At 43.4% G+C, this 15,944-nt stretch overlaps 1 protein-coding gene across 1 annotated transcript in view; it reads right to left on the bottom strand.

The window, feature by feature from the left end:
• Nucleotides 1–11,574, bottom strand: part of EVL (Enah/Vasp-like) — a 172,786-nt gene extending 161,212 nt beyond the window's left edge. The window contains exon 1 of the mRNA XM_003787037.2: nucleotides 10,997–11,574. Coding sequence (XP_003787085.1) covers nucleotides 10,997–11,001 — 5 coding nt within the window. The 5' untranslated portion in view covers nucleotides 11,002–11,574. The remainder of the gene's footprint in view (nucleotides 1–10,996) is intronic.
• Between the last annotated feature and the right edge of the window lie 4,370 nt (nucleotides 11,575–15,944).

Here is a 15,944-nt window from a genome sequence, read left to right as displayed (position 1 = left end):
ATTGTTGTTTGGCGGGTTCGGGCTGGGGATTCGAACCCGCCACCTTAGGTGTACGTGGCTGGCACCTTAGCCGGTTGAGCTATAGGTGCTGAGCCGTAACTACTTCTTAATCTAAATCCTCTACCCCCAAATAACATGCCTCCTGTTTTATCTTTAATAGTTCTACTTCATGTCTTTTATAAAAAATGCCTATGAATCTCTTTTAGAAGTTGATGCATCAATATCAACCATGGTTTCTAAACCAAAAACTTATCACATATGAAGGTAATTTATATAGCAATCTGACAAAAGGACTGAATTTGAAATCAAAATTACCCCAGATTTTCCAGAGTTCATCTTCTTCACAGACACAAGACTTTTCCATATATTACTTTTTTTTCTTACTCTGTCATCCTGTGGAGAGTACCATGGTGCCATCATAGTTCACAGTAACCTCAGTTTCTTGAGCTCAAGAGATCCTCTTGCCTCAGCCTCCCAAGTAGCTGAATCTACAGGTATCTGCCATGACACCTGGCTAGTTTTTCTATTTTTAGTACTGACAGAGTCTCCCTTTTGCTCAGGTTAGTCTCAAAATCCTGACTGCTCAAGCAATCTTCCCAGTTTGGCCTTCCAAGAGTGCTAGGATTACAGGCATGAGCCATCGCACCCAGCCTCATGTATTTTCATTTCATCTTCCCAAAAACTCTCTGAAGACAGTGTGATTGTCCTCATTTATATTTGAGAAAAACTGAGGCTCATAAATGTTAAGTTATCCGTTCAAAGTCTATCAGCTAATTAGTAGCAGCTCTAGGGCAGAATCCAGGTGTACCATTAAATTCCAGGCTGCTTTACAGGTGGTAAATTAAACTCCAAACTTTAAAATCTAACTCAGAATTTTCTTTTTCTTTTTTTTTTTTTTGAGACAGTCATCCTGGGGTTGAGTTGCTGTGAGCCACTCAAAGTATTGGGCTCAAGTGATTCTCTTGTCTCAACCTCCCAAACAGCTAGGACTACAGGCACCCACCACAACGCTCAGCTATTATTTTAGATATAGGGTCTCACTCTTGCTTAGGCTGGTCTTGAACCCGTGAGCTGCTCAGGCAATCTACCCACCTTGGCCTCCCAGAGTGCTAGGATTACAGGCGTGAGCCAGCGTGCCCGGCCATAACTCAGAATTTTTTTTTTTAAACTTCCTTCTCATATCTACATTAACTGCAGGCGGAATAGCAGCACATGTCTTTCACTCGGTGTGAAAGACAAAGACAGTCCACCGTCAGGTACAATAGCTACAGCGGGATTGGGACCAGGGTTCCCTCTACTGGTAAGCAGGTGGAACTACACCATTCCTAAGTATAGTATTTTTTTTTTTTTAATCAATCATTACTTTTCATTTTATTTTATTTATTTTTGAGACAAAGTCTCACTTTGTCACCCTGGGTAGAGTACTGTGGTGTCATAGCTCACAGCAACCTCAAACTCTTGGGCTCAAGTGATCCTCTTGCCCCAGCCTCCTGAGTAGCTGGGACTGCAGGTGCCTGTTACAATGCTTGGATAGTTTGTCTATTTTTAGTGGAGACAGGGTTCTGCTTCTTGCTCAGGCTGGTCTCTGAACTAAGCTCAAGTAATCCACCTGTCTTGGCCTCTCAGAGTGTTAGGACATGCCTGGCCCCCAAGTATATTTGGTTTGTTTTCCTTCTCCCTCTTACTCCATTTACTTCTCTCTTCTGATTCCTAGACTTTCCTTGGTTTAGGGAGGTCTTTGTGTTTTCTTTTGTTTTGTTGTAGGACAATCTACAAGTTAAACCTACAGGATTAAAATTCCTTTCATTAACTTTCTCTCTTATTTAGAATTAAAGGTTATTAATATGTATCAACAACCTTTTTAAAATGTATAACCTTTGGTCCCAGTAATTTTTTTTTTTTTTTTTTGAGACAGAGTTACCTCTGTTGCTCAGGCTAGAGTGCCATGGTGTCAGCCTTGTCTAGCAACCCCAAACTCCTAAGTTTAAGTGATTTCTCCTTTCCTCAGCCCCCTGACTAGCTGGGCCTACAGGCGCCAGCCACGAAGCCTAGTTAATTTTTATAGTTATTAGTAGAGACAGGGTCTCACCCTTGCTCAGGCTGGTCTCAAACTCCAAAGCTCAAGAGTGCTAGGATTAGAAGCAGGATACCCAGTAATACTATGAAACTATTAAAACATATGCTATAAATAAGTTATAGTATACCATCTGATAGACTACTATTCATCTATTTAAAATGTTTTCAGATCAGGCATGGCGGCTCATTCCTGTAATTCTGGCACTCTGGGAGGCTGAGGCAGGTAGATTGCTTGAGCTCAGGAATTTGACAATAATCTGAGCAAGAGCAAGACCCCATCTCCACTAATAATAGAAAAACTACCCAGGTATTGTGGCAGGTACCTGTAGTCCCAGCTACTCAGGAGGCTGAGGCAGGAGGATTGCTTGAGCCCAAGAGTTTGAGGTTGCTGTGAGCCATGATGACGCCACTGCACTCTAGCCAGGCTGACACAGTGAGACTTTGTCTCAAAAAAAAAAAAAAGAAAGAAAGTTTTCAAAGAATATTAAATAAAGGTGAAATGCACATATGTTAAATGTAAAATGTCCAGTACAAAAATATAGTACACTGTCAATTTTGGAAAAAGGTTTCTCTTACACAGGAAAAAGATAAAGGAACTATTCCACATCTTTAACGTGATTATCTGTAAACAGCAGGATCAATGGTGATTTTTACTGTCTTCTTTATACCACTGATATGTATGTATGTATGCATGTATGTATATATGTATTTTGGGACATACACCCTATTGCTCTGGGTAGAGTGCCATGGCATCATCATGGCTCACAGCAACCTCAAACTCTTGGGCTAAAGCAATCCTCTTGCTTCAGCCTCCCTCACAGCTGGGACTTAGGCACCCTACGGGGTCTTGCTGTTGCTCAGGCTAGTCTTGAACTCCTAAGCTCAAGCAATCCATCTACCTTGGCCTCCCACAGTGCTAGAATTACAGGTATGAGCCACCCACATCCAGCTATACTTCTGTTTTTAAATTCTGTATATTCAACATATACACATTTAAATCAGAAAAAAATGTTATAAGTAGGTAAAAAGATTGCCACTAGAAAATTATTTCTATGGAGTTAATTTAGGCTAGGAAGGCGGAAACTCTTATTTACAATTGTTGGACAAGGCAACCAGCTACCCTTTTCACTCTGAAGTCAGCTGGAAGCGCTTTTGTTTAAGCTATCATCACATTTAGGATAGCATTCATTTAACAACTCAGAGTCTCTTTATCAAGCTTATATAGGCACACCTTGTTTTATTGCAGTTTTTTATAAAGTGAAAGTATGTGGCAACCCTGAGTGAGACTTTCAGTACTAATTTTCCAACAGCAAGTGCTTACTTCATTCACATTTTTTAGCAATAAAGTCTAAATATAAAGGTATGCACATTGTTTTTTTTTAATATTACGCTACTACATATTTAATAAACTACAGCACATTGTAATTGTAATTTTTATATGCACTGGGAAACCAAAAAATTCATTTGATTCACTTTCTCCCAATATTTGCTTTATTGCAGTGGTCTGGAACTGAACATATAATATCACTGAAGTATGCCTGCAGTCTATTACAAGGTTTCTCAAATTTGGGTAATGTACAGATTCCCTTTAAAGTCTTCATGTGGAACAATATCAATTTAATTTACTTTCATGCAGATTACAAATACAATTATAAAACTAAGTTTAAGTCTTATGTTTACACAGGGTGTCCATAAAGTTTGAGTGCAATTTACTATGTTAAACTATTGTAAATTGCACATGAACTTTATGTCCAACCAAATAAAATAAATTATAAATTAAATACAAACAAAACCACCAAACCAGCAAAATTAAAAATGACATTATTAAAATAAAAGGATGTTGCTCAAATTAAAATTACTGTCCATATGGTAAATATGGCAATGGCCTAAAAACAGGTAGACAGAAGAGAGCCTAGAGCACACGTACTCAGAAGCCCTATAACTCCTATAGCTCCTGTTCTTAACATGACTTCCAAAGCCAAACTGTCCCTCTAACCGCAATCTGCACTAAGTTCAAAAATGTACTTTAACCCAACTATGTTAGCGAGTACAAGCAAAGAGTGATAAATAAGGACTGTTTTTCTTATACTGTGTTATCTTATACTGTACCATGTTATCACACGGCATTTTGTATAACTCCAAGATTGATAAAGCACCCTTGGCCCAGATGAGGTGGCTCCTGGCATATAACCAGACCTGCTGATGTGCTAAACTGACCATGACTCTCATATACAAGGCCAGCCCTGGTGGGGGCATATTCGCTTTCACTCATTCAGATATTACCAGCTACAACCATGTCCCCTGGGTTTGGGGATCTAGATATCTGTACTGCCATTCAAACTAGAAAATGTTGCTGATACCTCTGTCACATAAACTACTGATATAGTCAAATATCTGACCAGAAATTCTGAAGAAAAATCTAATTTCAGTTTTCTCCTAATATTCTAGACAATTTTATAGGGATAATTTTTTTAAATTGTTATACAGTCATCCCTTAATATCCATAGGCAATTGGTTCTAGGACCTCTCAGATACCAAAATCTATGATGCTCAAGTCCCTTATATAAAATAGTGAAGTATATTTGCATACAGCCTACCTTATAATGTAGATCACCTCTGGATCACTTCTAAAACCTAATACAATGTGAATGCTATGTAAATAGTTGTTATACTATGCCATTTAGGGAATAATAGCAAGGGGAAAGGTCTGTATATGTTCACTACAGATGCAACCATCCTTTTTTAAAAATATATTTGTGATTCACAGATGATTAAATCTACAGATGTAGAAGCCACAGATATAAGAGGCTGACCATACATATGTTTAGCAAGGAAAAAAAAACTAATAATCAAACTTCTAGAAAATGCTATCCTACATGTTATAAACGATGGAAAAATCAAAGAAAACAACTTAATAATTTTTTTTTTAATTGAGACAGAGTCTCACTTCGTTACCCTCGATAGAGTGCTATGGTGTCATAGCTCACAGCAACCTCAATCTTTTGGGCTCAAGCCATTCTCTTGCCTCAGCCTCCCGAGTAACTGGGTCTACAGGCGCCCACCACAACACCTGGCTATTTATTATTATTATTATTGTTTGTTTTGTTGAGCAGGCCAGGGCCAGGTTCAAACCCATCAGCCCTAGAGCATATGGCTTAGCCCTAACCACTAAGCTACAGGCAACCCAGCCACAAGTTTTTAAACTTTTATATACTTACTCTTTAAAAGAGAAAAGGCAAATAGAAAAAATGTTCATTGAAGAGAAATGTTCCCAACAGACAAATGACTCAAATACGTAAGCAGGAATATATCACATATTGTGTATATATGGGTGGTGTTTTTTAAAAAGTAGCTGCAGAAAAGGACCTTAGTAAATCTTTATAACTCTTTAGGTACAGGGACTATTTTTGTGGTATGGGGCAGTAAGGTTAGAATGGGTTTACTTCCTTCCACCTTCTTAATTCCATCTAATCCAGTACCAGGCAACAGTAGGCCCTCAAAAATTATTTCTGAATAAAGATACAAAAATACATTAGGTTATTAGGATAAGGGAAACAAAGATTCAGGCAGTAGTCTAGAAAATAAAGAAAAACTTAAGGCTCGGCGCCTATAGCTCAACCGGCTAAGGCGCCAGCCACGTACACCTAAGGTGGCGGGTTCGAATCCCCAGCCCGGACCCGCCAAACAACAATGACGGCTGCAACCAAAAAATGGCCGGGCGTTGTGGCGGGTGCCTGTGGTCCCAGCTACTTGGGAGGCGGAGGCAGGAGACTCGCTTGAGCCCAGGAGTTGGAGGTTGCTGTGAGCTGTAATGCCACGGCACTCTGCCCAGGGGGACAGCTTGAGGCTCTGTCTCAAAAAAAAAAAAGAAAAACTTAAACTCCAGCCCTAGTCATCTGAGTAATTTGATTCAACAGTACTTTTTTGCTAAAATAAGTAGACATGTGCCACAAGTATTCAGTTTCTTTGTTAGAATGCATCTCAAGCTTTATGACTATCAGAGACACTCCAAAAAGACAATAGCTTGGAGATTACATTTCAGACTTTTATCAATAAGTCACATTTATGTGCTCCCATGAGATTACCTATCAAGAGAAAGGATATGTTACTTTTGTTAAAAAATAACTCAGTACTGAACAAAAAGGAAAGTGTCATAGGTGAATCAAATTGCTTATAAATAACCAAATCGAATCACTTGCCAACAGGGGTAATGAAGAGATCCCAAGTCTTTGAAATCTACTAAAACTATCTTCTTCAAATAGAAGTAAACATACATGTATGGATATTTAACTATAAGCAGTCTGCAAAAGAGAATCACATTAAACTGTCAGCATTGCTTTTAAAAATGTACATAAAAAATATTTAATTTCTTAAAAAAGAAAATGGTTCTTCACTCTAGAAAAACTCCTTGTGAATTTTCATGTGTATATTCCTAACTTTTTTATATGATCCAAAAGAATGGATCAGAGAGTGCTATTAGGCTACTTATCAAAAAATTAAATGTCCTATTCAAGAGGACCAGTTAAAGGTAATTTTTATCAAATAAACAATTAAAGAAATCAAGACAGAAGAAAGATGTGAACACAGAAAGAAGAAAGAAAAACACCTAAATCCTTTGCTTTACAGTGATGACCTGAGCTAAACTGCTATTTTTCAATTAATTATATATGTATGTAAAAGAATTAAAAATTTATTCTTAGAATTATTTTGATTCCAAGAGAATTTCACAAACTGACAGAAACAATCTATTAGGACAGAACATAAGAAAATAAGTGTTACAGTTCTCCACAGCTTCCATGCTCTGGTAACATAAATCTCCAGAATTGCATATTAACTCAAATGGCCCCTGAAAATACAAAAATCAGGGGTTTTTCTTTAACTACAAACTAAGTAAATCAGAACAGTCCTCTAGCAAAAGAGAACTAGGAAAAGCCAGGGGAAAATATAATAAATATCTGCTCTGAGGCAAGTCAGAGAGGCTCATTAAGTGAGTTCAGTGTTTGGGGTTATTTTTTCCTAGGGGTATTTTTCAATTCCAAAGGGAATGTTAAAAGTTTGGTGTTGGGAATGGGAATGAGGATACTGGTAAAGAGGTGAACACTAAGAAGAAAGGTAATTAGAACAGGCTTGTCCTCATAAGAATTGTAGCTCAGCTTAGAAACATCTCAATCCCTGAAATTGCACTGAAGGGATCCCAGGTTTTAAGTGCCTCCATCTGCTTGACAAAAGCAAATGTTAATTATCTCTGGAAAAGAGAAATATATTAGGCCTCAAATTATTTCTACAAATGATTTCACATACATGAAATCCATACATCATCCATACATGATATCAGCATGCATTAAAAAACCCACAAAGCACACAAGAAGACATACGAATGAAAACCAACAAACACTGGAAATGACTCATAGATATTGCCATAATCAGACACAGACTTTAGGATAAGTATGCATTCTAAGTTCAAGGAGATAAAAGACAAGCTTGATAATTTTGGCAGGTAATTGGGAAATTCAAAAAAGAACCAAATGGAAATTTAAAAAATCACATTATGAAAATTTAAAACTCAATAGATAAGTTTTGTTTTTGTTTTTGAGACAGAACCTCAAGCTGTCGCCCTGGGTAGAGAGATAATCCCAATTATCAATAAAAAAAAATCCATACCACGGAGAGCATTTTACTGCTGAAAATCAAAGACAAAAGCAGCAGAGGAAAATATAGACTACTTTCAAAGCAACTACTTTCACAGCTCATAGCAACCTCCAACTCCTGGGTTTAAGCGATTCTCTTGCCTCAGCCCCCCAAGTAGCTGGGACTACAGGTGCCCGCCAAAATGCCTGGCTATTTTTTTCTGGTTGCAGCTATCATTGTTGTTTGGTGGGCTAGGGCTGGATTCAAACCTGCCAGCTGTGGTATATGTGGCTGGCACTTTAGCCACCTGAGCTATAGGTACCAAGCCTCAATAGATAAGTTTAATAGAGATGATATGCAACAGGAAAGAAAAATAAGGGAGAAGGAGATATACAGAATACAGAACAAAGATAGAAAAGACAGAAAAAAGGTAAGAGACATTGAAGATATAGTGAAACAGTCAAACATGTATCACTGTAGTCCCAGAAGGAAAGATAAGAGAATATGAAGCAGAAGCAAAAACTGAAGTACTAATGGCTGATGACGTCAAAAACTAATGAAAGATATGAAGCCACAGATTCAAGAAGCCCTAAGAATCCCAATTACCAATAAAAAGAAATCCATACCATGGAGAGCATAGAAAAACTGCTGAAAATCAAAGACAAAAGCAGCAGGGGAAAATACAGACTACTTTCAAAGGAACAACAGACAAGTGACATCTCAGTAGAAACCATCCAAGCCAGAGATAATGAGATAGCTTTCAAATGATAGAAGAGTTCTCTGAGAAAACACCAAATGGCAGATGACACTGGTATAGCTGGAGGGCCTGTTGGCACCAGGAGCCCTGGAACAGAAGGCCTAGGAAGATTTCAACATCAGCATCCAGGAATGGGGTTGGGGCCATGGCAGATGTATGGAGCAGGCAAGGACAAGGAGTAAATCCCTGTCACCAAGCTGTGGCACCTAGTCAAGGACATGAAAATCAAGTCTCTGGAGATCTGGCTTGGTGTCTGTGGCTCAACTGGCTAAGGCGCCAGCCACATACACCTAAGGTGGCAGGTTCGAATCCCCAGCTGGGGCCCGCCAAACAACAATGATGGCTGCAATCAAAAAATGGCCGGCGCTGTGGTGGGCGCCTGTAGTCCCAGCTACTTGGGAGGCTGAGGCAGGAGACTCGCTTGAGCCCAGGAGTTGGAGGTTGCTGTGAGCGTGATGCCATGGCACTCTACCCAGGGGGATAGCTTGAGCCTCCATCTCAAAAAAAAAAGTCTCTGGAGATCTACCTCTTCTCCCTGCCCATCAAGGAGTTGGAGATCACTGACTTTTTCCTGAGGGCATCCTTCAAGAATAAGCTTTCTGCTGGGCTCAGTGGTTCATGCCTATAATCCTAGCACTCTGGAAGGCCGAGACAGGTGGATTGCCCGAGCTCAGGAGTTCAAGACTAGCCTGAGCAAGAGTGAGACCCCATCTCTAAAAAAACAACCAGGCATTGTGGTGGGCGTCTATAGTCCCAGCTACTTGGGAGACTAAGGCAGGAGAATCACTTGAGCCCAAGAGTTTGAGGTTGCTGTGAGCTTTGACACCACAGCACTCAACCCCAGGGCAACTGAGTGAGACTCTGTCTCAGAAACAAGCAAGCAAACAAACAACAATAAAAAAAAACCCATGAGGTTTTTTAGCCAGGTATGGTAGCTCACATATGTAATCCTAGTACTTTGGGAGGCTGAGAGGGGTGGATTGCTTGAATTCAGGAGTTCAAGACCAGTCTAACCGAAAGCCAGACCCCCATCTCTCCTAAAAAATAGAAAAATTAGCTGGGCTTTGTGGCAGGTGCCTGTAGTTCCAGCTACTCAGGAGAATCACTTGAGCCCAAGAGCTTGAGGTTGCTTTGAGCTATGACACCATAGCACTCTACTGTGGACTTTGAAAAGATACCAAAGAAACATGAAAAGATGTCCCACACTACTAGTCAACAGGCAACTGCACATTAAAACCACAAGGACATACCAGTTCACATTCAACTAGAGTGGCTAAAAGTTAAGACTGACAATACCAAGTGTTGACAAGGATGCAAAGCAGTAGGAGCTCTCATACACTTGCTGTTGGGAGTGTAAACTGGTACAACCACTTTGGAAACCTGGTATTTTCTACTAAAGCTAAAGCTGTGCACATCTTTTGACCTAAAAATTCTACGGCTAGTTATGTACTCAACAGATATGAATGTACCAGGAGAGATAACAAGAATATCCATAATAACATTATTAGTAGTCAGTAAAGCCAGAAACAACTCAAATGTTTACCAGCAAGGGCATGGATAAATTGTAGTATGCTCACACAAGGGAATACTATAGACCACTGAAAATGAATAAAGGTAACAACAGAATGGTTGAATCTCAAACACGTCCTGAGTCCTGAATAAAAGAAACCAGGTACAAAAGACTATATATATTGTATTATTTCATTTCTAAAAGTTCACAAAACAGGCAAAATGAAACTATAGGCACCAGTTTTTATGAGCTATGTTTAGACAGTAAAATAACATAGAACAAACTAAGAAAGTAACTACTCCCCCCAAATCAGGATATCGTTCCTCTACAGGTAGAAGGGTGTAGCAACTGGGAGAGGGCATCTGGGCTTCTAGGGACTGGCAATGTTTTATTCCTTGATCCGATAACCACCAGGTTCCCGGGCTGGGTGATAATCAATGAGTGGTCCATTAGGGGGTGTTGCACTTTATTGGCAGAAGAAAGAAAAACGAGAAGAGAATGGAAAAAAGAAAGAGGTGACCAGCTCCAGATCCAGGGGAAACTACCACTTTAAAAGTAAGCCAAAATAAGGCCCTGGGAACCGGCAGGAGGAAGCTTGGCCACAGAGGGGCTTCAGCGGGTCTCCTCAGGGCTGGGAGGCCCCCGAACGGGGGTGGGGGTTTGGCGGGTAAGGCCCTGTGGCCACACCTGCCCGCGGGGGTCAGCCTCTCTGCCCTGCCCCAGGCCCCTCAGCAGCCTAAGATTGCTTCCCATAAGCTGCAGTGGCCAGCGCCACTTGCTCCTTCCGGAACGCGGGCCTACCTGATACCCCAAAACCCTCACAGCCCTCTGGAGGCCCCCAATGAGTCTCCTGAAGCCATTCCCGCGCTCTGGATGCCCCCTAAATCTCTGCAACGCCCTCCCCCCACGGTCCTCCAAACGCCCCCGCGCCCCATTCTCTCCCTCTGGGGGACCGCAGGTCACCAGACCAGCTTCTGCGGTGGTCGCTTCTCCCCGCCTCACGCGAGGGGCCGGCACCGACTCACCTCATTGTCGCTGCCGGGAGCGGGCGCGGCGAGGCCGGGGGCGACCCGGCGCGGCGGCGGGGCGCGAGGCGCAGGCGCTAGCGGGGGAGCCGGCCCCGGGCGCGGCGGCTCCGCGTCTGACTGGGCTGCGGGGGGCAGCGGAGGCTCATCTTCTTTGGGCGGGCGTCCGGGCCGCTAGCTGCGGGGAAGGGCTGCGGCAGCGGCGACTGACAGCTGGGCCCCGGCCCCTGCCATCTTGGCGGGCGCGCGTGCCCGGGCCGCCGTGTGCGCGGACACGTGCCCGGGCCGTAAGCCGATGGAGCAGAGGGGGCAGGGGCGAGCCTGCTGGGGTCTAGCCGGCGGGAGCGCGCGCGGGACGGCCCGAGTCTCGGGGCAAAGGCCCCCGGGCGAGCGCGCGTTTGGCTTGGAGTCCTCGAGGGACAGGCAGGCGGGTGCGCGCGGATGAACCTCAGCCCACGAGCCGAGATGGAGGCTGAACGCGTGGCTGCGCGCCCCTCCGCCCGCCGAGGGGACCGCGCGCGCGTACGTCCTCGGCCCGCGGCCGCTGAGGTGAATGAGCGCGCGCGGCGGCCGAAACCCTACACAAAAGGCGCGGGGCCCCACCGTCCGCGCCTCCGGGAGGGCCGAGCCCGAGGCAGCCATGGGGCGGGGCTTCGCGGGGCGGGGCTAAGAGGGGCGGGGCGCCGGCGGGCACGTGCAGCGATCCAGCGCTTTCTCTGAGGCTGTGGAAGGCGCCGAGGTCCCTGCGCGGTGCCTAGCAGGTTACCACATCCCGGTTCGGTGGCGCTTGCTGCTTCACAGGAGCCAATCTTGATCCGAGGGGCGTCGAGGTCATCGACGACTTACTCCGTATCTTTGTGAACAAGGAGCCGAGCGGGGAACCGGGAGTCACATCTTTGGGGTGATAATCAGCACCCGAAGTACCTCTCCCTGATCAACAAGAGCCCCACCCGGCGCTCCAAAACCACAGCCTGTGAAAACTCACATTTACAACACATAGTATAAAGTAGGCCGCCCAGGTTTTCTCTGGTTTTTAAGTCACCATCCTCCCTAAAGGTCAGTGATCCTCATTACTGGCTGGAAACCCCAAATACTCCAGCATCTCACTCCCCGTATGCAAGTATACACAGCCCCTATGCTTTCCGAGTATCACAACTAATGCCTCCCTTTCCCATAGGTCGCAGTAACATTGAAATAATAGATACTTTTAAAAAATGCATATAAAGCATTTGCCTGTGTCTGGCAGTTGGAGAGCAGTGACAGGTAGCTTTTTTATCCCTGACTCAGTCTGAGGAGAAGCTGTGTTACAGTTTTATCCAAGACATGGTAAATGGTAAGTTCATTCTCAAGCAGTGTTTTTATCTCAAAACCCCAGAGCACATCCATTCTGGTTTGCTAGGATTGAACATCATTCTCATGGACTGCAGTTTGGGTTGCATATCGTCCTCCTCATCTCCTTGCCCTTCCCTCACTGTTCCAGGTCATCAGAGTTGCTTAGCGATTGGTGCAGCATCTCCACATTCCTCCCCATATTTCTTTGAGCCTGGAGTCTTAAACTTGAAAGGGTAATTCCATCTCCTACAATCCTGATAGCAGACCCTGAGAGCTGTAGCCCATCCTGAACTCGTTTGTTTCTTCCTTCCCGGGGGGAAGATTGGTGTCTTATAGAAGAGCCTTGTTGCTCCCTAAAAATTATGTATTTCTGCAAACTCCAAATCCCTGGTCTCCCTCCCTGCAGTGTCCCATGCTGTCTTCCTGGTTCTCGAAGCTTGGAGTCTTGTATCTCTGCTGAGAAACTAACCCCATGGATCATCTTCTCCACTGCTTAGCATTTGCCAAAACAAACCTCATTCACCACAAATAATCTAACGAAACACAGTTGCTAATGATGATTCACCAGTGACACCATGTCTAGCTTATAGTAACCAGCATCCATGTTTTACTAATTCAAGCCAGAATCCAAAGTAAAGCATGCTTAGACAACAACAGATGTCTCAGGGGACCGAGGGAACACTTGTGAGCCTGGCCCCCCGACCCCAACTTTTTGGAGACAGAGACTCACTCTGTCTCCCAGGCTAGAGTGCAGTGGTTTGATCATAGTTCACTACTGCCTGGAATTCCTAGGCTCTAGCAATTCTCCCACCTCAGCCTTCCAAAATACTGAGATTATGGGCATGAGTTACCACACCCAGTCCTGTACCCCTTTTTCATTTACACCATTAATCTCATTGCCCAAAGCTGGGCACCTGTAGCTCAGTGGTTAGGGTGCCGGCCACATGTACCAGGGCTGGTGGGTTTGAACCCAGCCCAGGCCTGCTAAACAAACAAACAACAACAACAAAAAAAGCTGGGCATTGTGGTAGGCACCTGTAGTCCCAGCTACCTAAGAGGCTGAGACAGGAGAATCACTTGAGCCCAAGAAGTTGCTGTGAGCTGTGATGCTACAGCACTCTACAGAGGATGACAAAGTGAGACTCTATCTCAAATTAAAAAAAAAAAAACTCATTGCCCAATTCAGTTATTATCAACAGTTGTTTTCCTTAAATATGACACAATTTGTTTTTGATCATTCATTCATTCCTTCAGTGTGTATTGAAATCACCAACATATGTCCACCTCTCCTCATGCCCAACCCATTGCCTCTGCCTACCTGGCAAATAACCTTCAGTCCCACCTGCATGTTATCACTCTCCTGGAAATCTCAGCACCACCCTTTACTACTACAGTATCCTTTGAACTGTTTCTGGCCTCACACTCTTTGCTATCCTATGTTGGGATTGTCTTTTTACTTGCTGTCTCCCCTACTGTACTATCAACTTCATGAGACTAGAAAACATGTCTTTTCCTCCTCTCTGTGCACCTGCTGCCCCTGAATCCTCCATTCTTGGACTGAAGGAACACTGTGTAAGTGTTGTTATTCCAACCCAAACAGTAGTATGGATCACCAGCCTGTGCAGGCATTTTTGGAAACCAAAGCTCTTGCTCAGGTTCTGGTTCCATCTGGCAAGATATATAAGTTCCCTTTGGCCCATTTTGGCTTCCACACCTTGAGGATGGCCTATGGTTCACAGCTGAAGCTTATTTTGACTTTATCTTTCTTGGCCTCCTCAACTCAAAAAGTAACTGTCCTAAGATCATGTTTCACTGGCTCTAAAGGATTGGGAAAGGTGGCTTGGAAGAAGGCCCTGCAGTCATACTGGGAAACACTCCAGCTTCCTGCTGGGGTGACTCAAACACCTCCACCTGTCCATGCCAGGAGTGGGTAGAAAGGAAACTTTGGTACCTGTCCTGTAGAAGGCAACTTCTTAGCCCACTGTTTGCACGAAGGGAAGGAGAACTTAGGACTGCAGCTAGAGCAGGCCTGCTGCTCTGGTTTCTGGAGCTGATCCTCAGTGTTCCCACTTTACAGGAACTTACTGTTCTCACCTAATTAAATTAAGAGAACTAAGCCAAATGCATCTCTGAGACAGCCCAGCCAGCAATCCTAAAGTGGACTAGTGATGCCACTGGAGCCTGTGCCCTTTCCCAGAAGCACTCAGGCCATTGGCAAGGGGAGCCCCACCCAGCTCACATCCAGGAAAGCCAAGGTCCCCATTCATTCGCAGCCAATCATCAGGCCCCCATTTGGGGGCCTGTGTGTCATCATCCCCAAAGAAGAAGCATCCCCATTACTTCTGCTGCTTGCTATCTCACAACTGTCTTGTGTACTCTAACAGCCAGAGCTTGGTGGGAGCCAAGGGAAATCACACCCACAATGAGCTCTGGGAGGCGGGACAGCTTGCCTAAGGGAGAGAATAATAAGAGAAGTTATGAGAGACAAGAAGATCTTGCACAAGAGCACTCTGAGAACAAAAACTAATTATTTGGAGTAGAAAAGACATTATTTCAATTTTTTAAAAATTTAAAGATAGGCTCGGCGCCTGTGGCTCAAGTGGCTAGGGCGCCAGCCACATACACCTAAGGTGGCAGGTTCCAGTCCAGCCTGGGCCTGCCAGACAACAATGATGGCTGCAACCAAAAAATAGCCAGGCATTGTGGTGGGCGCCTGTGGTCTCAGCTACTTGGGAAGCGGAGGCAGGAGACTTGCTTGAGCCCAGGAGTTGGAGGTTGCCTGGGCTGTGATGCCACGGCACTCTACACAGGGGAATAGCTTGAGGCTCTGTCTCAAAAAAAAAAAATTTAAAGATAATAAAACACATAAAAGATGCTCATCTACACACTTTTCTGTTTTCTCTCTGTCATAGCTATTCCAGTTGACCTTGTAACTTGAAGGCAGCTATAGGAAATATGGAAATGAATGGATGCGTCCATGTTTTAATACAACTTTATATTTACAAAAACAGGAAACAGAATTTGGCCTGTGGGCTACATAGTCTGTTGGCCTATGATCTAGAGCGGTGTTTTTCAACCTTTTTTTTTTATCTCACAGTATACTTGAACCTGTAGTTAAACTTTCATGGCACACTTAAATTATGTTGATCCAAAAAAAAGAGTGAAAAAAAAAAGAATATACTTACTATGCTTTGAACTTCTTTTGAAAATAATTTAATTAATAATCTTTAAAAATTTTTGAGGCACACGTAATGTCCTTTCATGGCACACTAGTGTGCCACAACATACCAGTTGAAAATCACTCATCTAGAGGATCAAATGAAAAAAATTACTTCACAAAGCAGAATTTAAAAAATATATATGGAAATTATTGTTGACAAGATAAGGTACATAAGTGATGGATTCAAGAGGACTGACTACTCAATAATAAGAGTTCCAAAAGAGATGAAGGAAGGGGAGGAGAAACCATAATTGAAGACACACAATAGAATTTTTAGATCAAAAGAGCTTGCCAGACTGGATACTTTCCTCCTAAGATCAGGAACAAGACAAGGTTGTCCACTCTTACCACTACTTTTCAGTATTGTACTGGAGGTCCTACTCAGAGCAATTAGGC

The sequence above is a fragment of the Otolemur garnettii genome, unplaced genomic scaffold (genome assembly GCF_000181295.1).
Source record: "Otolemur garnettii isolate 467f Iridium unplaced genomic scaffold, OtoGar3 scaffold00020, whole genome shotgun sequence".
Classification (NCBI taxonomy): domain Eukaryota; kingdom Metazoa; phylum Chordata; class Mammalia; order Primates; family Galagidae; genus Otolemur; species Otolemur garnettii.
Note: the sequence above shows the minus strand (reverse complement) of the source record. Positions and strands in the feature narration are given on the sequence as shown.